This window comes from Artibeus jamaicensis, unplaced genomic scaffold, assembly GCF_021234435.1.
Source record: "Artibeus jamaicensis isolate MK-2021 breed Jamaican fruit bat unplaced genomic scaffold, CSHL_Jam_final contig_519, whole genome shotgun sequence".
Classification (NCBI taxonomy): Eukaryota; Metazoa; Chordata; class Mammalia; order Chiroptera; family Phyllostomidae; genus Artibeus; species Artibeus jamaicensis.
The window spans coordinates 24,911,953-24,938,372 of NW_026521871.1; the positions used below are offsets into that span (position 1 = coordinate 24,911,953).

The 26,420-nt window shown below is 45.4% G+C and overlaps 1 protein-coding gene across 3 annotated transcripts; it reads left to right on the forward strand.

Moving 5' to 3' along the window:
- Nucleotides 1–3,045: 3,045 nt before the first annotated feature.
- NME9 (NME/NM23 family member 9) lies at nt 3,046–26,035 on the forward strand. Of its 3 annotated transcripts, none has more exons than XM_037139432.2 (12): nt 3,046–3,198; nt 3,562–3,598; nt 8,712–8,769; nt 9,579–9,682; nt 11,216–11,287; nt 12,954–13,070; nt 14,199–14,274; nt 16,933–17,015; nt 21,017–21,109; nt 22,074–22,228; nt 23,618–23,754; nt 25,692–26,035. In XM_037139432.2, exons 2-12 carry the CDS (start codon nt 3,566–3,568, stop codon nt 25,706–25,708), a joined length of 945 nt encoding a protein of 314 aa, XP_036995327.2. In that variant the 5' UTR covers nt 3,046–3,198; nt 3,562–3,565; the 3' UTR covers nt 25,709–26,035. The 3 variants fall into 3 exon arrangements, with proteins under 3 accessions (XP_036995327.2, XP_053524906.1, XP_036995326.2); XM_053668931.1 differs by lacking the exon at nt 25,692–26,035 and adding an exon at nt 24,127–24,354; XM_037139431.2 differs by lacking the exons at nt 8,712–8,769; nt 25,692–26,035 and adding an exon at nt 24,127–24,355.
- The last annotated feature ends 385 nt before the right edge of the window (nt 26,036–26,420 follow it).

The following is a 26,420-nucleotide window of genomic DNA, read 5'->3' on the forward strand; positions in this document are numbered from 1 at the left end:
CCCCTCCCCCAGAGCACAGGCTCGGCGTCTAGAGCGGGAGCCCACCCTGCAGGGGCTCTGGGTGGAGCGTGGAGAGGCAGCTGGGGAAGCAAGGGAGACAGGAGGGAGGGCTCCCCCACAAGGGGCTCCTGCGGGCTGCATGACCAGAGGGAGTGAGTATATGTAAGAGACAATAACAAAAACACATTAGAAGAGAAGATGAAAGCATTCTTCATACATTCTTCCTAACACCAAAGTACAAAAGTAAAATAAAGACTGCTGAGAGCAAAAAAGGAAAAGAAAATGTTCCTGACGTCCAAGCTGGATCACAGAAAGGTTTCCCTTGAGTAAATCGCCACCTTGTGGCAATGAATGTGACTTGCAGGATAAAGAATAAGGGTTTGTTTTTTCAATCTTTGGATTCCAAAAGCAAAATTAACGATGAAAAGGATCTCCCTTACGGTAAGCCTAATTGAAGCAGATGTCTTTTTAAAAGACATCTGACATCTAACCCTTTTCAAAAAGAAAAAAAAGTGTTTATCTTTTAGTGTGCTGACAGGAAGAGTTTAGTGCCTGGTTTAAATTTTATTTGGGGAACTAAGTTCAAAGAGAGATGTCAAACCATTCAAGAGCTTAAGTAACCATCATGTAACCACCGTGTGGTGACAAACACCACTTGCATCTAGGAGACCCACTTTGCGATGCTGTGTCTTATAGACATTATTACATGTGCCACAGTTTGATTATTCATTGACCACTGAAGGACATCTTGATTACTTCCAATTTTTGGTGATTGTGGATAAAGCTTTTATAAATGTTTACATGCAGGTTTTCATGTGCACATAAGTTTTCAGATCAACTGGGTAAAGATGCAGGAGCATGACCACAGATCAGATGGTAAGACTATGTTTAGCTTTGTAAGAAACTGCCAAACCGTCTTCCGCAGCGGCTGCACCATTTTTGCATTCCCACCAATGATAAATGAGAGTGCCCTCTGCTCTGTGCCTTTACCAGCATTTAACATGTCAGTTCGGGGGCATTCAGACACTCTTACAGGTGCGTAGAAATATCCTGTTATTGTTTTGATTTCTAATTCCCCAGTGACAAATGAGGTTGAACATGTTTTTCATTTGTTTACTTCTCATCTGTATATCTTCTTTGGTAAAGTGTCTGTTCAGATCTTTTGACCGTTTTTAAATTTGGGTGGTTTGTTTTCATTTTGTTGAGTTTTGTATACTTTGGATAGAAGTCCTTTGTCAGATATGTGTTTTGTAAACATTGCTCCCAGTTTATGGCTTGTCCTTTCATTCACTTACATCTTTTGCAAGGCACAAGTATTTAATTCTAATAAAGTCTAACATCATTTTTTTTTCCTGGATCATGCTTTCGGTGTTGTGTTTACAAAGTCATTGCCAAACCCAAGGATTGCCTAGATTTTCTCCTATGTTTTTTCCTGGAACTTTTGTACTTTTGCATTTTACGTTTATATCTATGATCCATTTTGAGTTAATTTCTGTGAAAGGTGCAAGGTCTCTGTCCTTATTTATTTATTTATTTATAGCAAATCGATGTTCAATTATTCCAGCACTACTTCTTAAAAGATTTTCCTTTCTCCACTGACTTCTCTCTGTCCCTTCGTCAAAGCTGAGTTAACAACATTTGTGTGGGTCTACTACTGGATTCTCTATTCTGGTCCATTGATCTATGTAACTATTCTTTCACTAATATCACGCTCTTGCTTATTGTAGCTTTATAGGAAGTCTTGAAGTCCACTAGTGTGAGTTTTCCAACTTCGTTACCCTTCCTCAGCCTCGTGTTGGCTGTACTGCATCTCTTACCATTTCATATAAACTCTAGATTCAGTTTGTTGGTTTTTACAAAATAGCTTGTTGAAATTTTGACTGAAATTGTGTTTAATCTATAATCATGGTGAGAAGAATTAACATCTTAACACTATTGATTCTTCTTATCCACAAACATGGAATCTCTCTCCATTTATTTAAATCTTTTCCCTTCCTTTTATCAGCCGTTGTTGACTTCTAATTTAATTGTATTGTGATCTGAGAACATACTCTGTATTATTTTTATTCTTTTAAATTTGTTAAGATATGTTTTTATGACCTAGAATTTGGTCTGACTTGGTGAATGCTCCATGTGACCTGAGAAGAATCTGTCTTCTGCTGTTGTTGGATGAAGTATTTCTTAAATGTGGATTATATCAAGTTTATTGATGTTGTTGCTCAGTTCAATGATATCCTTGCTCATTATCTGCCTGCCGAAACTGTTCTGGACTGAAAAAGTGGTGCAAAGTCTTTGATTATAATAGTGGACGTGTCTGTTTTTCCTTGCCATTCTATCAGGTTTTGCCACATGTATTTTGATGCTTTGTTAAGTGCATACACATTAAGTATTGTGTCTTCCTGCAGAACTGACCCCTTTAGTATTATGTAATGCAGTCTCTTCATTCCTGATACATTTCCTGCTTTGCCTGAATTAATGTAGCCATTCCAGCTTTTTTAAAAAATCAGTGTTAGTATGGCATAGCTTTCCCTACCCCTTTACTTTTTACTTATATGTATCTCTCTATTTAAAGTGGATTTCTTACAAACAACACACAGTTGGGACTAGTTTTTATCCACTGACAATCTCTACCTTTTAATTTGTGTAGACTATTCACACCATGTTTGTAACTGTTTTCTATTTGTTTCACTTGACTTTCAGACCTAATTTTGAATTTGTAATTTTGTATTCTCTCTCTTAAAGGGAGGCCCTTAAAAACTGAAGTCACCCTGCCTGGTATGCACTAAATAACTGTAAAAAAAAAAAAAAAGTGCAAAGTGCACACCAGCCCTGGGGGCACAGGAGGGATGCAGGGATTCAGGGACAAAGCTGTGTTATACCTCCTGCACTGGGTCTCTGCTGGGTGGGTCCAAATCCCAGTTACTGACAAATACTTCAGCCAATGAAAATGTTCCTTTAGTCCAATTCTGAGGGCAGGGGGTGGGACTCCCACCTGCCCTTTCACTGGGCCCAGAGTGGGCGTGGCTTACATGTATGAATGTTTGTTGTCTGGCTCACTTCACTTTGGTCTGTGTTGCCATGACGACCGTGGCTGGGTCGCTGAAGACTGGGTTGGAAACTCTCGCTGCACATTGAAGACTTCGCAACCCCCGAGAGATCGTTCGCGGTGGTTCAATTTTCCAGGAATACGTTTTAACAGTAGGAATAACAGTGTTCTGTGGCCTTTTTTTCTTCTTTTTTTGCACAAATTCTCTGGCTGGCACCCCAACTCAGGCCTCCGCAGCTAGGAAGGATTTCATGAATCCGCAGTAAATGCATCCTGACCGCGGCCAGCCACGAGAGTCCCGTGGGCTGCAGGCTCCGCTTCCACTGTGGGGTGTTCATTTTGCATTGGTGCATTTATTTGCTGTCACTTAGATTTACCTTAAAGGGCGCGGGGGTGGGGGTATTGGGGCGGGGGTCTTTGTCTGAAGCAGGCTTGTTGATCCCGACAGCAGTTTGTCATGAATCTGCGAAGGGGGCAGGCCCCAGCCATTAGTAACAGGGCTTCTGTCTTTGCAGAGCCATGGGCAGCAAGAAGAAGGAAACTGCCCTGCAGGTAAGCCTCAAGGGGCGCATGCTTCCAGCACTTGGCTGGGGTTGGAGGATGAGGAGGATGGTACGGAGCAGGAAGTGCAGTATAGACGTGATATTCTGTTTGCCAACTGTGTATGACAGGCATGTTCTCAAACGTGAATATAGATCTCAGATTCCGAGTGTTGACAATGTTTTTGTGCACCTAAATATAAACAAACATAACATTCGATTTAAGCTCTCTATGTTTATAGTGCTTATGCAGCCTTGAAACTCTAACATGAATTAAAATAAAAGTACAAAACCAAGCAAATGTTGATCAATATAATGCAATGTGAAGTATTTTTTTAATTGAAATATAATTGCAACTTGCTGCACAAATATGACATAGATTCTTCTGCATTTGGGCATGCCTCTATAACTGTGCTCTGGAGACGCAGTTCTCCCATGACTGATCTATTCAATCATTAGCTTATTCAGTGGTGTATTTGATATATTTATGTGCTATGCATTTGTCATATAGAGTGCTTCACTTCACTTGCACCTAAGGCAAGTGAATCCATAGCCAGCATCTGCTCTTTCTTCCTGGTCTTGGACAGTAAGTTGTGGGTGACTGTAAGATGATGGTAAAAACTTACAGGCATGGGCTGTGGAATGGAGAGGAGAGTGCTGTGTCATAAGGGATGTAGGGGATCCAGGAGGCAGATGATCTGCAATATGGGGATGTGTCTCATAGTCAGCACTGCCCATCAGGATAAATGCTCAGGCTATAGGCACCCCCTAGAGAGGCAGGGTATTGAGATGCATAACTTCACTTCCATTGTTCTCAGTAGCACCAGCATTTTGCATGTGAATTTCAAAAGCCTAGTGATTTTAAAAAAAGGAAAAAGCATTGTCACCTGAGGGTAGTACATGGATGGGGTGGGTGTAGGGGAGGGAAGAGCTTCAGACTGGAAGCCTAAAGACTTGATGTATTTCTTGACTCTCAGCCAACTCTGGGACTTTGGATGAACCACATAACTGCCTATCTGTAGAATCGGGATGTTGGGGCAATTATCCCTCAGGGACTTCCATCTTTAATGTTCTAGTAGTCTATAGTTAGGAAACTTGCCATCTGCGTATATTTTACCTGTAAATAAATACTAAGTACCTGTTCCTAGCACCTGCTGTAGCACATACCATGTCCTCAGCCTCTCTGTGCCTCTATAACCTTTATGTAAATGGAAGGGGGGGGGATAATCCATAACCCGCAGAGGGAGCTGTTGTGACAAAACTTCTCTGGACACTTCCAAGCTGGTCTGAACACCGCCTGTGGTAGCTGTAAGATTTGTGCCTCATATGATCCTTTTCATGGGTCTATATCTAGAGAGATAAGTCCCTGTATCCTCTTTGGGACTAATAACATTTTTTTTTCATTGAGAATTTTATTTTCATTTATTTATAATTTTAAGATTTTCTTATTCATTCATCCATCCATTCATTTTTAAATATTTTATTTATTTATTTTTAGACAGAGAGGAAGGGAGAAAGAGAGGGAGAGAAACATCAATGTATGGTTGCCTCTTGTGTGCCCCCTATTGGGGACCTGGCCCACAATCCAGGCATGTGCCTTGACTGGGAATTGAACTGCCAACCCTTTGGTTTGCGGGCTGACGCTCAATCCACTGAGCCACACCAGACAGGGCCTAATAACATTTTTTTAAGCAATTTTTTCATGTGTTTTTCCAGAACTCTTGGGTTGAATGCAGTGCTCATATTCTGAGGAAGGGGGCAGGGGCGTGCCCTGAGGCATCTGTGCTGACTCTCCACCTGGTCAGCACCTTAAAAGCAATGCTCTCGGGTCTGCCGACCCAAAAACCCTGTTCTCTCTCTGGGTAAGACTATGTAGAGTCCCTTCTGTGGCTGAGACAGAAATGACAGGACACCCAGTGACAGTGTAGTTGAAAGGTGCCACACATTCCCCATTCATTCCCTACCAAATGTAGGGAGGGCTTAATGGAGTCTGGCTGTTCCTCATACTGTTCTGCTCCTGCCCTGCTCCTAGGAGGGAGAGTCTTCAAGTGTCCAGAGAGTCCGGCTGCACTGCTAGTGCGGCTCACTCCCTCACAGGGGTGCTCCACAGAGAGTTGCCCCTGAGGACAGCCGAGCCTCTGAAAGTGACTGTGATGAGAGACAGGGTGGGGGTGGCTCTTCGGAACCCTTCTATCACTTTCCTCAGGACTGTAGTTGTCGACCCAGCAGACAATCTACTCATTACAAAGGGAAAGAGAATAACTTCACAGTGGAGGAGCCTGACAGGCCACTTTAACCAAGCGGTCAAAGTGAACATCAGCAGTAATGAGGCAGATGGAAATTGTATGTCACCTGATAGGAGGAACACGCTTCCACCCAGTTCCAACCAATTCCAACAGGTTCTAACCAGCTCCAACCAATCCAAAGATGCACAGCCTGACTGTGATCAGGAGGAAACAGCAGACACACCCAGACTGAGGAACATTCTACAAAATAACCAGTATGCACTCTTCAAGTGTCAAGGTCATGCAAAATCAAAGAAAGACTAAAGGATTTTTTCCAGACTGAAGAAGACTAAAGAGACCCAACAAATCTGGCACATGGTGCTGATTAGAGCTTTTGCTACCAGGACTTTATTGGGAGGACTGGTAAGACTTGAATGGAGTCTAAGGATTACATAGTAACAATATATGTATTTACATTCTGATTTTGATGGTTGTACTGTAGTTACGTAGGGTAATGTATTCAAGAATAATGGAGTAGTATGTTGGCAGTTTACTTTCAAATAATTCAAGAGAAAAAGTTCTTTATATTGTACTTGCAAATTTTCTTTAAGTATGAATTTTTTTCAAAATAAAAACATTATACAAAATATATACTATTTATAAAGAAAGATAATATGTATTTCTCCTTGCATTTAATTTTTGATGTAAAACAGAATACTTTGTAGATTAGAGAAAAACATGAAGAAATGGCAATAAATTCAACTGTCAATGATTTTTGATGTGGATGCTTGCATATAGTTTTTAAAAGATGTGCAAAATGTATGCACCAGCTCCATCCAATCCAACCAGTTCCAAACAACACAACCAGCTCCAAGGAATTCCAATCAACTGCTGAGAAAATTAAGGAAGATTTAATGGATGATGAGAAACATCACATTCATGGACTGGAAGACTTGCGCTAATGTTTCACTTGTTTGTTAAATTGATCCATAGACTCAGTGCAATCTCAATTCAAATCTCTGCAGGAGTTTGTGCAGAAATGGCCAAGCTGGTGCTAAATTGTTTATGGAAATGCAAAGGACCTAGAATAGCCAATACAATCTTGAAAAAGAAAAAATATGGAGGCCTTACACTGCCTGATTCAAGACCTATTGTAAAGCTATAATGATCAGAATAGGGTGGTATTGGCATAAAAATAGACAAATAAGGTCAATGAAACAGAACTGACTCCAAAGTAAAGCCATACTTATGCTGTTAGTTGGTTTCCAACAAAAGTGCCAAAGCAATATAGTTAGGAAATAAATCTTCTGAACAAATTTTGCAGAAACAACTGTAAGTCTACATGGGAAAAAATAACAACAATCCTTCCCTTGCAACACACACAGAAATTAATTTCAGATGGATCACAGACTTAAATGTAAAAATTTAAATTATAAAGCTTTTAAAAGAAAATAGGAGAACATCTTTGTGATTTTGAGGATTCTTTTTGAGGCAATAGAAAGCACTAACCATAAAACTAAAATTTCATAAATTAGACTTTGTCAATATTAAAAACTTCTGTTCAACAAAAGACACTGTTAAGAAAATGAATAGGCAAACCACAATATTGTATCTGACAGAGAATTTTTACCTAAAATATATTAAGGAACCCTCTATGATCTAGTAAAAAGGCCAACTATCCAGTAAGGAAAATGGACAGACCAATGGGTACCTCTCAAAGAAGATATGCAAATGGCTCATTAGTACATTAAATATGTTGAACACTATTATTCACCATGGAAATGAAATTAAAGTCACAATAAGATACCACTATATTACTGTCAATGTGGCTAAAACAAGACTTACGTCACCCAATTTTCGTGTGAATGTGGACCATTCGGAACTGTTAACCTTTGCTGATGGAAGTTACAATGGTACAACCACTGTAGGAAAAGCACTGGAAGTTTCTTGTTCAACTGAACATACATTTACCCTATGTCCCAGCAGTTCCACTCCTAGGTACTTACTCACCAAATAGAAAGGAAAATGTGAACACAGTAAGATTTAACAAGAATGTTCATAAATCTTTATTCATAATAGCCCAAACTGGAAGTAACCTAAATATCTATCAAGCAAATTATGATAGTCATACAATGGAATATGCTCAGGAATAAAAATGAACAAACTACGTAACACGCAGCTACACCAATGGATCCCAATGGATCATATGCTGGTGAAAGTAGCCAAAACGATATGTATATTATTTCATTTATGTGAAGTTTTAGATGAAGCAGAATGAGTCTGTTGTGGCAGGAAGCAGGTGAGGGTTTACCTGGAGTGGGGGGTGACCAGGAGGGGACCCGAGGAAATGCTCTGGGGTGATGAAAGTGCTCTGGATTGTGACGGGCGTGTGGGCACACGGGTGTGTGCACCTGCCCAGGGTCACTGAACTGTAACACTTCAGTTCTGTGTACGTCACTACACATAATTTATATCTCAGTAAAATGTATAAGAAGACAAAGAAAAAAGGAAATGAGTACCACTCTGTGCACAAATATAGATGAATGTCAAAAGTTAATGTTGAATGAAAACAGAAATTGTAAAAAATATCCACCGTATGTTACTATTTACTTATACTTACAGGCACAAGACTATTTTAAATATTGCTTTTGAACAAGTAACAAGTAAAAAATATTTTCTTAAAAATACCTGAGATTTTCTTAGTATAGGGGTTATTCCTAGAAGAGGAGGTAGGAAAAGAAGGAAGGAGAAAAGGGGATTGGGAACAGAGGACAGTTTGAGTTGTGTTTGTGACTATTTCACTGACACAGAGAATGAATATGAATGAAAATGAAGATGAATCTGAAGCAAATATACCAAAGTGCCCTCAGTAATACAGTCCTTGTTCCTCTTTGATGTTAGGTCAACATCAACACCCAGGAGCTTTGGGAGGAAATGCTCAGTTCCAAAGGATTAACTGGTAATTTCAGATAATTGTTGAGATCCATCCATTTCAGAATTGCGAAATGACAGATCTACTATGAAGAGAAAACCTATAATGACCACCATTTTCCTATAACCTTGAATTTTATGAATAAAGAGCTGGGGGATTTCTTTGTATGTATAGATCTGGCCTGATCATCTGCTGGTCAGTTCGGATCAGGACACTAGTCGGTACCGTTGGAGAGCAGGCCGTGGGGTCGCATGCAGGAGAAACAGGTGCCCTCGCACCCCACCCTGGCTCATGCCACTGACCAGACCGAAGAAGACAAGGGCATCCGAGTTCCACCTAGGTCTCTATCAGATTCACTTTCCAGGGGAACAATGTTGACTTTATAAAGTAAATAAAACTCTCCTTTACCAAAGCAAGTCATTTTTAATTCACAGGGGAAAAGGTCAAAGCTGTGTTTATTATCAAGGTAGCTAAGAATTGACTGTCTGCTGACAGGTCACCTTCAGTGACTTCTTCCTTTTAGAATAGGTGGTCTCAGTACAATTGAACTATTTATTGAAGGCTACTCATTATGGTAAAGGGTCCATGTTATGTACATGATTTCCTACCGTCCCTACTTTGTTGTTTTGAACTCAGACCACTGAATTGCTAAGAAGGAGGGATAGCTGTGTTTCCACACTTGCTCATACTCTGATGGGATAACAAATCCTTATAACCATTAATATCCCTGCAAACAGACATCCATCTGAGGGAGGTAGAATGTGCAGGTATAAATTTTGCCTAACATGGAAGATGCTGGCACTCACTGAACCTTCCTGCTCCCCGGTTCTACACAGTTGTCGATGTCTATCAAGGCTGGTGTGGCCCCTGCAAACCCGTGGTGAGCCTCTTCCAGAAGATGAGGATGGAAGTTGGCCTGGACCTTCTGCACTTTGCATTGGTAAGACCCTCTCTTAGCAGAATGTCAGACTATATCATAATAAGAATTAAACATTTAGCCCTGGCGGGTGTGGCTCAGTGGATTGAAGACTGGCCTGCGAACCGAGGGGTCGCCTGTTCCATTCCTGGTCAGGGCACATGCCTGGGTTGTGGGCCAGGTCCCCCTTTGAAGTGTATGAGGGGCAACCGATCTGTGGGAGGCAACCAATGTTTCTCTCCCACATCGATGTTTCTTTCTCTCCCTCTCTTTCTTCCTCCCTTTCCCCTTTTCTAAACATAAATAAATAAAACCTTTAAAAAAAGAATTAACCATTTAAAAACAGGAACAGGAAGAGTAAGCTCCCTTTTTCAGATCATTGACAAGGCATCAGCTGTGGATTTCATATCGGTCAGGATGCTTCCCGGTTTGTCGGGGGATGAAGATTGCTCCCCTGCCCCCCACCTCACGGACAGCCATTCCGGGCCCTGCCGGTCAGGGTGCTGTGCGCAGGGAAGGAAGACGTGCCGCTCCAATGCGTGCTCCTTCCTGGCTCACCAACACCGTGAACTCTGAAGTTTCAGTTTCAGAGTGCAGGTTTTCAAGATTTCTATCCTCTGCTCCACAAAGGGGAACTGTTAGTAAACATTTACTTGGATTCATGTGTGGAGATGAAGATGCAAATCCAAAGAAGTGTGCAAGAGACACTCCAGGGGTTTGAGGTTCACAGACTGAACACAGGAGAAAATACACCTCATGCTAACTTCCCAACGAGTTTGACTTCGAGGACTTTGCGCTCCCTGCCTCCCTGGGGAGTCAGTCGGAGGCTTCTGCAGGGTGTGTGGGGGGAACGCCTGCACTGCACCGCCGGGCGCTGCAGGCGGTCGCAGCACCTTCCGCCTCGGAGCTTGGCCGCGGTGGCGGCCGCGGGATTTAGGCCGTGAGCTTCCTTGTGCTGGAGGAGAGGCTGGGTGCAGAGCAGGAGACACCCTTGTTTCCCTCTCCTTTGTTCCTCAAAAAAGTATATTGCCAACAATTTTTGCCAATATGTTGACAGAATAGTTGTTATGATTCCAATGAAAAAACAACTGGAGAAGCATGAAAGCATGTCAGGGCTTCATCTGGGGAGAGGCAGTTACGGGACGTGTGATGCATGTGCGTGGTGTGTGCATGCATGTGGTGTGTGGCATGGCAGCATGTGTGCTGTGTGCTGTATGTAGTCCTATATGTATGTGATGTGTGGTTGTGATACGCGGTATGGTGTGTGTGGTGTGTCAGTCTGTGATATGCGATGTGGTGTGTGCTGTGCGTGTGTGTATGTGGTATGTGAGGTATGGTGTATGTGGTGTGATATGCATGCATGTGATGTGTATGTGATGCCTGGTGTGTGGTGTGAACATGTGAGTATATAATGTGTGGTATGGTGTGTGTGTGTGAGATGTGTGGTGTGTGAGTGTGTGTGATGCAGGGTGTGTGTGGTGTGTGTGGACTGCCTGTGTGGTTTCTGGCCTGGTTCCTGCTGTGCCCAGGGTCCTGCTGACAGCTGGTTTTCGTTAGGCAGAGGCAGACTGTCTTGACGTCCTGGAAAAGTACCGCGGGAGGTGTGAGCCAACCTTTCTGTTTTACGCAGTAAGTACACTTTCAGAACCAGGACTGTTTGATGGTTGCTTATCATTAGAGTTCAGACAGATGAGTATTCCTGGCCTTCATTCTCGCTGGGAGCCGCCAAGGGGCCACATTGATGCAAACAAGTGTTCTCCTTGACTGTCTTTATTATTTTGACTAAGGACAATGTCCTTAAGTCAAGGCCTGGTGGCCTGAGGGCACTGCCCACTGTCCCAGCAGGGAGCGGTCCCTTTGAGCAGGGCAGCTTCCTGACTGGCAGTACAGGGGAGAGGATAGGAGTCACTGAAGTGCTCCTGGCTCACGAACACCCTTATCTGAGGTTTCACTCTCAGAACAGAGTTTCAAGCGTTCTGTCCTCCGCTCCGTAGAGGTGATCTTACAGCAAACACGAACACTCCTTTATGGGGTGGACGAGCTCTGCATTCACTGTTACTTAATCATAAGATGTGAAGGTTGCTTACAGAAAGTCAGGAATGAGGAAAACTATTCAGACTGAAGATAATTTGGACGTCTTCAGGTGTGACATCCCCACTCCATAGCCTTAGGGCCACTGTCACACCTGGATTCCTGAAGGCAGCTGACTGACCTTCCTCCTAACCCAGTCCAGCCCCCTCATCATACATCAGGGAAACTGAGGCCTATCTTCCCAGGCCTCCTGACAGCCAGGCCAGGTTTGTTGAGTTTGGAAGCCTTTGGGCCACTGCCCTTAACACCACAAGGACTGCAGGTTGGGAGCTTATGGTAAAACAGTATTTGAGCCTTGAGTTTTAATAAGGAGACTGAAGGCACATGATGAAACATGGGTGGGGTAGGAAGGAGAAGTGGGAAGCAGCTGAGGTGAACATGCCCCCAGCCAAACTGACATTGGGGTGATTCGCAGCAAAGCGGGCATCACCACAGTGGTCTTCTTGCTTGAGCCCCTGGGGATGGAAGCACCATCACAATCAGCCATGTTGGTACCTGTGACCAGCTGGCGGGCAACTTTACAGGCTCTCGCCCTGTGGTGGTCCACTGAGGGGCAGGTGGAAATGGAGGCGGACCCACTCTGTGTGAGCTTCTCCCTCCCCAGGTCACTCCTTCGTGAGCAATATGCATAGAGACTGCTGAACAAGAGACAGCAGGACACACCCCAAACGCCACCTCCGCCCTGAAGTGCCCCTGACCACCCAGACGGAGTAGGGAATTACATCTCCCCCGAATTCCGAGCATCCCGCACATCCCCTATTAAAGCAATGATCTTATTTTATCGTAATTACTTGTTTGGCACGATCACCTTTCTGCCTCCACTTGGCTCCCCATTCACTGAGGGCACGACTGTGTCTTTTGACGGTTAGGGTTCATATTCTTTGCCTCGGTCTCGGTACTTGGCAGAGTAAGTGCTTAATAGGTGTAAGTTGAGTAAATGGGCCATGTATAGGCAACGCACATCCTATGTGGCCCTGTCCCTTCCTGAGCTAACTCCCCATTGCCCTGAAGGAAACTCTGAAAGGAGCAGTGTGGGGTAAAAGGCAGAGAAATGGACGGAGGCTGTGGGCCTGGGGTTGGTGGCCCTTGACCTTGGGCACACTCCTGAACAAAGCACTTGGACACTCTTGCTGGCTCTTGAAAGAGATTAGTACCTGGGAAGAAGGTTTCGTGTGGTTTGAGCAGCACATGTGTCCTGTCCCAGGGAGGAAAACTGGTGGCTGTGGTCAGAGGAGCCAACGCCCCACTGCTGCAGAAAACCATCCTAGACCAACTAGAGGCTGAAAGGAAGGTGCTGGCTGAAGGCGGAGAACGGAAAGCGGTAAGGAGGTCACTCGTGCACACAGCAAATTCATGGGTGTGCTCGAGGCCAGCCATTCCCTCCCCTTCCCCCTAATGTTCCTGCAGCTGTCAGCTAGAAGCTTCATTAAATGCCCACCCGGGTCCTCACTGAGAGCTCAGGGGACAGCGCTGTGCCCACTATGACGTGTGCATTTTGAAGTCTTTAAAGAGTTGTCCCCTTCATCCAGAACACTTTAGCTTCTTTTATCCATGTCCCTTTCCTCCCCCACTTCAACTTGTCACAGGGCTTTCTGGGTCACTGACAATGAATTCAGAAATGAAAATAAAGTTATGAAATCAAGAAGTGGTCGGTGGAGTCCACCCTCAGGGTGAAATCTATCCTGGTGACCTACTCCCATCACCCCACATTCCTGAAAGTTTTACTTATGATCCCCGAGGGCTCCTGTCTTGATTTTAGGCATTAACTCTGTCAGGACCATGAGAAACGGGGTCATAACTTGTGGTTTTGATACATTATTGCCATGATAACACAGGCTGAGTTTTTCATAAATAACTGACTTTGAAAAACAATGCACCTTAGGTAGAAGGAGGTATTTCCTGGTGCTTTGAGCATCTGCCAAGGGAGCTTTCCTGTTCAGTGTTCATTGTCAAGGTCTCATATTCAATGCCAAAGAGCAAAGCCCTGTTTTCATAGAATGGATTAGAATCAAATCATACCCCCCACCCCAAGAAAACTGGCAATTTCCCCCCAAGAAAGTCCATCACAAATGCTGGTTCCTCCTCCAGGGAAAACGAGCTCCCTCTGTCCTATGTCCCTGGACTGTGTGGCCAGTCGCTCAATATTTACTTGCATTTCAATTCTTCCTTTGTCTTCTGGCCAACTCCGTGTCTGTATCTGTGCCTGTGAAAACAGGCAGAATCTAAGCCTTAAGATCAGCACGGATTTCCTTGTCTTCAGACACACTCACCACCCTGCCCCCACCGCACAACTACTAAAAAGGGATCTCGTGGTTTCCCAGACTGAAAATCCTGACCCCCTTTTTTTCCTCTGTATTTTGAACCTTTATTGTTTTGGCTTCTGCAGGAAGGATTTGTGGTAATTTCAATTAGTGCTAACTACCTTCTGTTGATGACCAATTTGTATTAGATTAAAGATGAGGTGCTTTCTGAGGAAGAGGAATGTTTCTCCCACGAAAAGGACGATGGTGAAGATGAGGACGTGGGTGAGTGCAGAACCAACGGGCAGGGCGAAAAGGCAAAGCAGACTGAGATTTGATGTTTTTTAAAAAATGTGAGCAGTCAGTTTACCAGTCAATCTGAACTCTGGGAAGATTAACCGTAAAACAGTTTGTCTCTAGTCACCTGACTTCAAACATCATATCAGACCTCCCTGCTGTCCTTTAATGGCATCTGGGGCACTTTTCACAGCTTTCTGATCATGTTTAAATATAACAAGTGTGACTTTCACAGCAGTTACTGGGCATCAAGAAAAGCGCCATTTAATAAAATGGAGGACAGCGACATTAGTATTGCAAATTAATGATGCTGGTGTCTCCTTAGTCCTTATTTGAGCTAAAGAACTCAAGTTTCTTTTTTTTTTACCTTTTTTTTCTGAAGTGTCAGAAAGTCAGCTACACTGAACACCTTCCCTCCCCTAGCCCTGTACCCTCTACTTCTTACTCCCCATGTATCAGCTCACGATTCAACACTGCTGGGCATGGCAGTTCCTCCTGAACTTCCACTAGGAGAAGAACTTGACCTGGCAGTGCGAAGAGAAGCCAGAAGTTGGCAAGGCTATGGCAGGAAGGAGGGAGAGTCAGCGAGGCTCCAGAGGAAACCAGGACTAAGTTCAGGAACCCACCTGGAAAGAGAAGGGAGATTCTGATTATCACGTGAAGTAGTAGGGCTGCTTATTTGTGTGTGGATAATGAGGACAGTTTGAGGTCGGTTCTAACAAGGAAAGAAGCCCAGTTTAGGAGAGCAAGAAAGGTCAAGTGTGCAAGGAAAGATCATTGATTTGGATTTTGCAGGAAATATTTGTTGCCTCCTTTTTCAGGTGATCTCCCGTTTATGCACCCTCTCCCCGCACTTCATTATTGCCTCTCAAATCAAGTCTCTCCACCTAGAAAACAACGCAAAACCCTACCATTGCCCTTAGCCTTCCTCTCCATCACGCTGAGCTTCCTGAACACTGCCCACACTCCTTGGGCCACCCCACCTGCTGCTGCTGCTTTGACCTGCTGATCTGGCCTCTGAGCCTGCTCCTCCTTGAACTGGTTCCTCACCAGGGCACCAGGGACCTTCTTTATGTCAAATCCAAGGGACAGTTTCCAGTCATGTTCTTTTTTTAGAGATGTTATTATTTACTTTCAGAAAGATGGGAAGGGAGGGAGAAAGAGAGGGTGAGAAGCATTGATGTAGGAGAGAAGCATTGATTAGTTGCCTCTCACATGCCCCCAACCAAGGACTTGGCCAGCAACCCAGGCATGTGCCCTGACTGGGAATAGAAGGGGCGACTTTTCAGTTTGCAGGATGACGTCCAACCAAGTGAGCCACGCCAGTCAGGGCCCAGTCATCTTCTGCTGCATCTTTCTGTAGACTTGGATGCCATTCACCATGTCTTCCTTCTCAAAATCCCCTTCTGTCTTGGTTTCTGAGACAGCATGACCTTCCTTGTTCTCCTCCCTCATTGCTGGCCTCTCCTCAGCCTCCTCTTCACACTGGCTTCTTTTCTTTTGCTCCCTTTTCAAACTGGAGTTCTCCAGGCCCCTGCTCTGGCCAATTCTCTTCTCACTGTACACTCCAAGCTGATCTCACTCACTGGTCAATTTAGAAGGACTTTTATTGTAAGAGTCCCTCAAAGTCTGAGTGCTCATAGGATGTTATAGATAGTATGCACAGAAAAATGAAGTTGTTACTTAAAATAACTCACACCTTTGCAGTACACATTTTTAAGATTTTCAAATATTGTCAAGTTTCATCACAAAAGAACTGTAAAAGTTGAGAACAGAAGGTAGATAGGGGGATACAGAGTCTGTGCAGAGTGGAGGTTGTTCACCAAGGTCAAGTTCATACAAACAGGAGTACAACCGGGATGGACTCAAGGACTGGACATGGGCTGCCTCCAGCTTGTGTGGGCCTGAGCAGTGGACTGTGATTATGTGGCATCTCTCTCAGCGCCACAGCTGATGGGACCTAAGTAAAGGACAGCCAGTCAGGAGACTGGTCAGTGAGCTATGACAGGCGTCTTGGCTCCAAACAAGCTGGCCAATACAGTCCTCTCTCGGGAATCTGAACGAAGACAGCGAAGACTGGAGTTGCAACTCAGTCAATGTGCTGGCACTGGAAGCTCATGTCAACTCAGGCCTCAGGCAGGCATCGCTGGCCACATGCCAGGAAAGTTAAAAAGAAGCTTTGACAAAGGAGCCCATAGAGTGAGAGGAGAACACAGTAGTCAGCAGCTAGAGGTCAAGAGTCATGGGAGGGCGATAGGAAGGAACAGAGTAGCCAGGCCTGCCTTGCTTTTGCTCCTGCTCCCCACTCCCCACCCCGCAGGCCTGCTCTTTCGGCTGTTTCTGGGTTCCCAGAGAATCTCTGATCTGCTGGCTACCCCCGCTCTCCCCACTCCCTACTCCCTCCCTCCCAGGTTTGGGTCCCTTGCATGTCTCTGTCCCTTGCAGCCAGGTTGAGGTTCAGGTTTGGAGCCAGACCTGTGCTTACACACAGGTCCAGGTCTGCAGGGGCACAGCTAGGAGGCCCAGGGAGGGAGCCCCAGGAGCTGTGTGCAGAGGCTGTATGGCCCCAGCAGAAGGCCTCCTGAGAGCCTCAAAGATGGGTGCTGTGAGCCCAGCATCTAAAGCACCATCCTTGTCTTGTTGCAGTTTCGTCAGAGAAGACCTGCACCTTGGCAATCATTAAACCAGATGCAGTGGTCCATGGAAAGACTGCTGAGATTATTATGAAGGTAAGGAAGACACTTACCCCGCAGTCTGTCCTCACTCTTCTCTGGTGGAAAAATAGATGGGGCATTGTGCACCCTGTCCTTCTTAGTAGGCAGAGAAAGCTGTGAAGGAGCTTAAACCAAAATTTCACTTGAGTGAGTTTAAATTTTAAATCTAATCAGGAAAGAGAGAGACTTCTGCCAAAATGGAGGCGTAGGTGGAAACACTGTACCTCCTCGCACAACCAAGTTTAAAGACAACAAAGTTTTAGTAACAAAAATGCAACCAAACACAGAAAATTGAACTAAAAGGAAGTCTGACAACAACAAACCATTCAGTCAGACTGGTAAGGGGGCAGAGCCAGCAGTGGAGCAGGGTCGGGCAGGAAAGATCCCCTGGACCGACATGGGTGCGGGCGGCATTTGGCGGATCCCAGGTGTGGGGTAGCAATGGGTGGACCCAGTGAGGGGGCAAGGCAGCAGGCTGACTTTGATCACACATTCATGCACACATAAACCAGCGAAGGAGTGAGCAGTGAGACAGACCGCACAGGCCCCAGCAGCAGGAAGCAGCAGAGGGGGCCGCTATTACCCCTCTCTGACCCCACCCCCACATACAGCATCACAACCCAGTGACTGAGTTGCCCTGCCCTAGTGAACACATAGGGCTCTGCGCTTCATACGTAACAGGTGTGAACAAACCAAAACATGGCTCAAGAAGAACTCAAAGCCCCAGAGCCAATAACTCTAAGTGATCAAGAAATAGCCAACCTATCAGATGCACAGTTCAAAACACTGGTGATCAGGATGCTCACAGAACTGGTCAATTTTACTCACAAATTAGATGAAAAAATGAAGGCTAAACTAATTGAAATGAAGGGAAATGTACAGGGAACCAATACTGATGGAAAGGAAACTGGGACTCAAATCAAGGGAGTGGACCAGAAGGAAGAAAAAAATGGCCAAATAGAAAAGGATGAAGAAACAAGAATTCAAAAAAAATGAGGAGAGGCTTAGGAACCTCTAAGACATCTTTAAATGCCCCAACATCTGAATTATAGGGGTACCAGAAGGGGAAGAGAAAAAGCAAGTGGAAAAGTTATTTGAACAAATAATAAAGAAGAACTGGCAAAGGAAATAGACTTCCAGGAAATCCAGGAAGCTCAGAGAGTCCCACAGAAGTTGGACCCAAAAGGAACACACCAAGGCACATCATAATTACATTACCCAAGATAAAAATGAAGGAGAGAATCCTAGAAGCAGCAAGAGATAAGGGGACAGTCACCACAAAGGAGTTCCCATCAGATTGTCAGCAGATTTCTCCAAAGAGACCTTACAGGCAAGAAAGGGTTAGAAAGAAGTATTCCAAGTCATGAAATCCAAAGACCTACAACCAAGACTGCTCTATCCAGCAAAACTTTCATTTAGAATGGAAGGGCAGATAAAGTGCTTCTCAGATAAGATCAAATTCAAGGAGTTCATCATCACCAAGCCCTTATTATATGAAATGTTAAAGGGACTTATCTAAGAAAAAGAAGATAAAAAAGACGAACAGTGAAAGGACAGCAAACACAGTTATTAACAACCACACCTACAACAAAAGCAAACTAAGAGGACAGCTAGATCAGGAGCAGAACCATAGAAATGAAGATCACATGGAGGGTTAGCAACAGGGGAGTGAGAAGAGGAGAAGGTACAAAAAATAAGTAGCATAGATGGCAGGTAGAAAATAGGGGGTGGGCAAGAATAGTAGGGGAAACACAGAATCTACAGACCTTGAAACATGTGGACATAAACTATAGGGGGAGATTGGTGGGGGAGGGGGGTGCAGCATGGAGGGGAATGAAGGGGGGGAATAGAACAACTGTAATGGCATAATCAATAAAATATATTTTAAAAAATCTAACCAGGAAAAATATGCTGAAGATGAGGTTGCCACTGCTTTTTAAAAAATATACTTTATTGATTATGCTATTACAATTGTCCCACTCCCCTCTTCATTCCCTTCCACCCTGCACACCCCTTTCCACCCACATTCCCTGGCTTTAGTTCATGTCCATGTGTCACAGGTTCTTTAGCTTCTACATAACCCACACTATTCTTACCCTCCCCACTGTCTATTTTCTACCTACTGTCTATGCTACTTATTCTCTGTACCTTCTCCCCACTTCTCCTTCTCCCACTCCCCTATTGCTAACCCTCCATGAGATCTCCATTTCTGTGGTTCTGTTCCTGTTCTAGTTGTTTGCGTAGTTTGTTTTAGGTGTGGTTGTTAATAATTGTGAGTTTGCTGTCATTTTACTATATGTGTTTTTTATCTTCTTTTTCTTAAATAAGTCCCTTTAACATTTCATATAATAAGGGCTTGGTGATGATGAACTCCTTGAATTTGATCTTATCTGAGAAGCACTTTATCTGCCCCTCCATTCTAAATGAAAGCTTTGCTGGATAGAACACTCTTGGTTGTAGGTCTTTGGATTTCATGACTTGGAATACTTCTTTCTAACCCTTTCTTGCCTGTAAAGTCTCTTTGGAGAAATCTGCTGACAGTCTGATGGGAACTCCTTTGTAGGTGACTGTCCCCTTATCTCTTGATGCTTCTAGAATTCTCTCCATTTTTATCTTGGCTAATGTAATGATGATGTGCCTTGGTGTGTTCCTCCTTGGGTCCAACTTCTTTGGGACTCTCTGAGCTTCCTGAATTTCCTAGAAGTCCATTTCCTTTGCCAGATTGGGGAAGTTCTCCCCTATTATTTGTTCAAATAAGTTTTGTAGTTGTTGCTCTTCCTCTTCCCCTTCTGGTACCCCTATAATTTGGATGTTTTAACATTTAAAAATGTCTCAAAGGTTCCTAAGTTTCTCCTCATTTTTTTTCATTCTTGTTTTTTCATTCTTTTCTGTTTGGTTGTTTCTTTCTTCCTTCTGGTCCACTCCATTGATTTGAGTCCCAGTTTTCTTCCCATCACTATTGGTTCCCTGTACATTTTCCTTTATTTCACTTAGCATGGTCTTCATTTTTTCATCTAATTTGCAACCAAAGTCAATCCTGTGAGCATCCTGATCACCAGTGCTTTGAACTGTGCATCTGATAGGTTGGCTATCTCTTGGTCACTTAGTTGTATTATTTCTGAAGCTTTGATCTGCTGTTTGTGCCTTTTTTTTTTTGTCTTGACGTGCCTGTTATGTGGTGAGGGGCAGAGCCTTAGGTGTTTACCAGGGTGGGACAACCACAGTTCACTGGGTTGTGATGCTGTATGTGGGGTGGAGGGTCCAAGAGGAAACAATGGCGCTTGCTCTGCTCTCTGCCAGATTTCAGTCCCTTCCACTTCCCCCAAGGAAATTGGGCCTTTCTGGTGCTAATTTCCATGTGGGTGGGGATTGTGTTTGTTCTAGGTTACTGTGGGTCTCCCCAGCAAACTCTCCTGTGAGACTGGGAGTCTCTCCCAGCACCTCAACCCCCAGAGGTGTTTTCAATGGGCCTTTTAAGGCTTTATTTCCCCGAGCTGGAGCTCTGGATTGTGTGGTCTGTCTCACTCCCCAGTTTCAACTGGTTTATCTGCGTTAATGTGGGACTGCTGGTCAGCCAGCTGCCTTGTGTGCCGTGTCCTGCTTCACAATCGCTGCCTCACTGGGTCTGCTTGCTGCCATCTTGTGCACCCGAGGTGCCTTGCACACCCAGTGCCACTGCTTTTTGTGCCACAACCCCTCTCTGCTCAGCCACTGGACTCCGCCCTACCTACCGGTTTGGATGAATGTGTCTATTTTAACTCCTTGGTTGTCTGACCTCCATACAGTTCAAGTTTCTGTCAGTTCTGGTTGTTACTTTGTTTCTAAATTGTTGTTGTCCTTATTTTGGTTGTGTGAGGAGGCACAGTGTGTCCACCTACGCCTCCATCTTGGCCAGAAGTTGCAATGCTTTTAATGTTGCTTTTCCCATGATCTTCTTTTCTTTTCCAACTCATTTCAATGTGAATTTGAGCTCCATTTACCCTTTTGTTCTGAATTTGTGTATATATATCCTGCAGATCCAGGAAGCTGGGTTTGACATTTTAACAAGTGAAGAGAGAACCATGACAGAGGCAGAAGTACGACTCTTCTACCAACACAGAGCCGGGAAGGTCAGCTCACCTGCTCCTGCACGTCCAATGCACTCACATTCCTTTCTCTTTTGAGTGTTTGTAGGTTGCTATTAGTTTGGGAGAAATAGAGTATTATGAAGAATAAGAATATGAACAGCTGTGAATTGGCTCCCAGAATAATATTATAGGCTGTATCAGGTAAAAGTTCTTTGGTTGCAGGAGGAGATTTTGATTCTACCTTAAGTAATGAAATAAGGAATATCATGAAATGATACTCCATGGCTCCCAGAAACGAAGGAGGAGTCAAGCAAGGAGGTTCTGGGGAGAAGATAAACCAGGACAGTTGCAGGGATCTCAGGAGCAAAACCTCACAGCAGTCACTTTAGCTGCCACTGTTGGAGAACTCAGGTTCAGCCACTCTCCGTTTGTGTCTGCTTGACTCACCTACTTGGGGGGTGGTCTGGTGGGCCTGGCGTGGGTCATAGCCCCCCTCTCCGGTGACATGGGTGTGTGGGAGGTGTGGGTAGACGTTACAGTTGTCAGTCAGACTCGGACCAAGTGATGGGGGAGGGGCTGCTCCCTAAAGGAAAACCGGAGGCCTGCTCCTTGACGAAGGGGAAAGGATTGCAAGGTACTACCAAAAAAAATGATAATAAGTAAATAAATGAAGTCTCAATTACACCTAGCCCTTGGTTATCCAGTGTCCACATGATTTTTATATATGTGGCCTTTTTAACACCCCTACCCAATTTATTATGGTCTCATGTTCAATCCCAAACAAATCAACTCAAAATCTCATCGTCCTGCCTGCAGCTTACATTTGGCTTCTCCGAGTATGATAGGGTGTCGAGAACACCCTTCCCAGCCCCCCTCCCTGGGCATGCTGGCTGCTAGCAGGGCTGCTCACTGACCCCCCACCCATCCTGTGGGTGGTATGGGCCCTGCTCACTCTGCAGGCCCAGGGTCCCTGTCCTGGATCCCTGCTTCCCCTCCCTGTTTCCAGGAGTCATTTGAAAGGCTGGTACATCACATGTGCAGCGGACCGAGCCACCTCCTGATCCTGGCCAGGACTGAGGGCACTGAGGATGCTGTCACTGCCTGGCGAAACTTCATGGGACCCTGTGACCCCGACATGGCAAGGAGGGAGCAACCTGACAGGTGGTATCACAAGCTGGACTCCTTTCATCCATCTCATTACCTGCATCCAAGGAAGCTGAGAACCTTACTTGATGCTAAGCCCAGAATTGTGGGTAACACAGAGGGCTCTCTGATGGCCGCAACCCCCCTCTGTTATGTATTTGGGGAAACCCTGACAGCTTCACCTCTGATCCAGTCCCCAGCCCTTCACTGAGTGTCTCCTGTGGCCTGCCTCCTTGCTGCCTCCTCTGTCCTCTTCTGAAGGCTGCGGCTGGACCCAGGCCTCCTGTCTACTCTGCAGCCAGAGGGCCCCATAGTGTGGTCTCAGGACCACCTGCAACACTCACTCCAGACATACAGATTCCAGGACCCCCGGCCTGCCAAGTCAGACTCTGGGTGGGGCCTAGGAATACGCACTGGACTCAAGGCCCTCCACCCCTACTCCCCACCCTGGGTGTCCTGAGCATAAGCACACTGCTCCATATACTGTGCCGAGCTGCCTTGGTCTGTACCTTGTCCCTGTGCGTTTCCAGCCTGGCACCACCAATGCCAAAGCCACTGTGTCTTCCCTCCCTTAAAGCTTAGAGAGGCCCAGCCAACAGGAAATAAATGAACAAGAGGTTAAGTAACGGAGGCTGTACTTTGTAGTTGAAGGGGCCAGGAACATTCATACATAAGTAGGCCTGGGCTAGTGAAGGGCAGCCCAGTGCTCAGAGCCTATTCACCACAGACTTAGGCAACCCCTTCTCTGAGCCTCTGTTATCTCATCTGTAAAATGGGGATATGAGCATGTATCATGGGAGGCCCTAGAGTGTCGTGGTTGAGATGATTTCAGAATTTCTTCCTCTGTGTAACCTTGGGCCATGCTTTGATCTCTGCCTCAATTTCCTCATCTGAAAAAATGGGTACTAGTGTGGGACCTACGTCAGATGTTGATGGAAGATTAAGTGGACACATGTATATGTATGAAGCATGTAGAACAGTGCTTGACACACTGGAAGTCCTAGCGATGTTGGCATTAGTGGTGGGTACTGGGGGATTAACTGTGCAAACCTATACGAAGCCCGCTGTGGTTGTAGCTTCAATAAAATGGCAGCTCCTGGGCTGATGCCATGACTCATGCCGTTTTAAAACTGGGACTCAGGACGGTCTCCCTCCTGGGGCTGGGGCACAGATGAAATGAGAGCGTGTATGTGAAGCCCCCGGCACTATGCCCAGAATGCTGCCGTGACAGGTTAGATGTCAGCTAGTATCGTCCTGGCTGTTGTTCTTGGCATTGCCAACAGAGAGAAAGCCATTCCACAGAAATGCAGGGTGCTGATTGGTAGCTGGAGACCATGTTGCCAGAGAGCAAAACATTTCTTTTGAAATGAAACAATTGTGTCTTGTACATTTTGCCAATGCTCCCAGTCTCCGCGCTCAGTACGGCACAGAACTGCCCTTCAACGCGGTCCATGGAAGCCAGGACGGAGAAGACGCCCGCCGGGAACTGGCTTTGCTCTTCCCTGGTTTTAAGTTTTCAGACCAAGTTGCAGAAGCCCCCCTGGGTAAGTCATCGAGGCAGGTTTGGCCTTTATTAAATCTTTAGTGAATATGGGGAGGGGTTGGGGGACTGATAATAGCTACATGGTGATCAAGTTTTCAGTGTAATAAGAAATTGTTCCTGCTCAGAAACAGGAGCCATTATATAACTTCAGTAGCAGTCCTGATCAGTGTGGTCTTTTCATAGAGCAACAGTGGTGTTTTTAAATCGCATTACATTTTTTTCCTGCCTTCTTACTTCTGAAGCCATGTTTTCGTTGCAAAGTCACTTTGCATTTTCCTGTGGGAATCACTGGGAAAATTTAACTTACTGAAAGCCTTCGTCGAAGCCAGTCAGAGGCCAGACACCATTCCCTCCCTTCCTCTGTGCCCTGCAGAGCCCACGCGGAGCCTTCGGCCAGTCCCTGAGCAGAGGGTTACACAGAAGGGCCTCTGCCTGGAGCCTGCCGTCACCCTCACATTCCTTAGCCAATCATTGCCAATTCCAATCTTGCTGGCTCATTCCTTCCCAGCCTGGGTGAGAAACCTAAGGAGTCCAAAGTGCATGTGACCTTCCCCATTCCACAAGTGGGAGAACCAGGCCCGGCCCTGCTCCTGCTGCGGAGGTCGCCCGCGTTTCTTGTTTGAGCCTGAGGTGAAGTGGAAGGAGACAGAGGGTGAATATCCTGAGCAAAGCAAAGGATGTAGGGGGAAGGGGAGAGATTTTTGGTAGAACTCTAGAAGCAGATCTGAAATAGTAATAATCTGTGGTGCCCAAATGTTTGGGTTTTAACCAATTTATTTACCTAAATGTTTGGTATGTTCATGGTTTTCTCAAGATCTGAATCCAGCCAAGGAAGACGAGGTGTCCTGAGGGCAGGGTAGGGCTGGACAGGTGCTGGCCCTCATTTCATCCTTGTCACTGCCACCTGAGGGACTAGCCGAGAGTGCAATGGCTTAGGGAGCTGAGAAATCATGGGAGATATGAAGTGTACACACCCAAGTGCACGCTGTGGTTCTTTAAAGCCGGGAGGAACTCTCACTTTGGCGGTGGTGGCACTGCTGTGGCTGGCTTTCCGCTGAGCACCTGCCCTCAGCGAGCCCACGATGCATTTCCTATGTACGCAGGGTCATGGCACATGTGCTTCCTTTTCAGAAGAGTGATTGGAAACAAGTAGGTCTGACTCAGATCCAAGGCTGAGGAACAAGAGTGGATTGGCTGGGGAATACTCGTCATCAGGGCCACTGAGTTGAGCGTTGGGAGATCATGAGGTTGGCTTTGGGCCTCAGGTGACAATGGCACAGGGCACAGACTTTCAGAAGGGTCTGAGCCCAAACCCCATCCCAGGAGTAAGTGCGCAGCCTTCTGCGGGCATGACTTTGAAGCAGCCTCCCAGTGGAGTTGATGTTCTGCCCGTCTGTTTGCTGTGCCCTGCCCTCCCAGTGGGCAGGGGCAGAGTGTGCTTTCAACTGACCCGGCACTTTCTCTGCTAAGGGGCAGGGACCAAGGACACTGGAGACACGCAATCCTGGGTCTGAATCCTGGCTCTGCTATCTACCAGCTGAATAGCCTCTGCAAAGTTAATTTACCTTTTAACCTCAGTTTCCTCATCTGAGAAATGGAAATAATGACAGACCCATTATAGCCCCATAATAATACCTCTGTGATAGTAATCTTCCTCAGAGGGCTGTTGTGAAGACAAAAGATGTCAAGTTCTTAGCTTCGTGCCTGGTGCATATTAAGTGCTCAACAAATGTTACTCGTTCTCTTACTTGTTTAATTTCTAGTCCCTGACGCATGTATCAGGACCTCTCTTTGCTGTCCCTTCGACCCTGACCCCTAATTTTATTGTCTGTGTTGTGGTTAGATCTGCTTTGCCTGTTTCTTTGTGGGTGCTGTGTGGGACGCAGGACTGGGGCAGGGCTCTTTCAGAAGTCCTACAGAGCGTCTGTCACCCCACAGACCACGAGGAAGAATGAGCGGTGAGCCCCATCGAGGTGCTTCCCTTCCCTGAGGATGTGGACTGAATGGATGTGCTGCCTCCAGAGCACCTGAGCCAGGGTGAGGCCCCCACATGAAATGTCGGTGCATCTGCATCTGCTGCACAGAAGGAAACTTCTAGGACTGCATGGAACCCTTCTGAGTGCTGAAACTTTTTTAGCTTAGCTATCTTTCACAAACAATAAAATACATAGTTTCCTGCCTTGTTAAACAGTCTATAAACATACACTTTATACTTTTGGGGGGCTATTTCTAGGATTTCACTGAAATAAGTGGGTATCAAGTTATTACACTCTGCTCAGTCAATTGAGGGGGACACTGAGTTACATAGAACAGTGTTTCCCCAATAATAAATCTACTTTATGAATAAACAGTTTTAGAGCTTAACTTGCTGGAAACTATGAGCTTAACTATGAGCTTGAAAACAGTGCACAGGATTGGCTGTGACGCACCAGGGCACACTGACTTGGAGGCAGGTGAAGATGGGCTGGAAATCCAAGCCGCACACACAGCCCTGTGGTGCCGCCAGACCTGCGTCTCTGCAGAAAACCAGGGTGTGTTCATGAAGCAGTGCCTGGGATCCCACTGGGAACCAGGGTCCACCGAATTTTCGTGACACTCCCTACCCCCATCTTTTTGGGTCCTCATTTTGGCTAAAGCCTAGTTTTAAAAGCTGAGAGCTCCTCACGG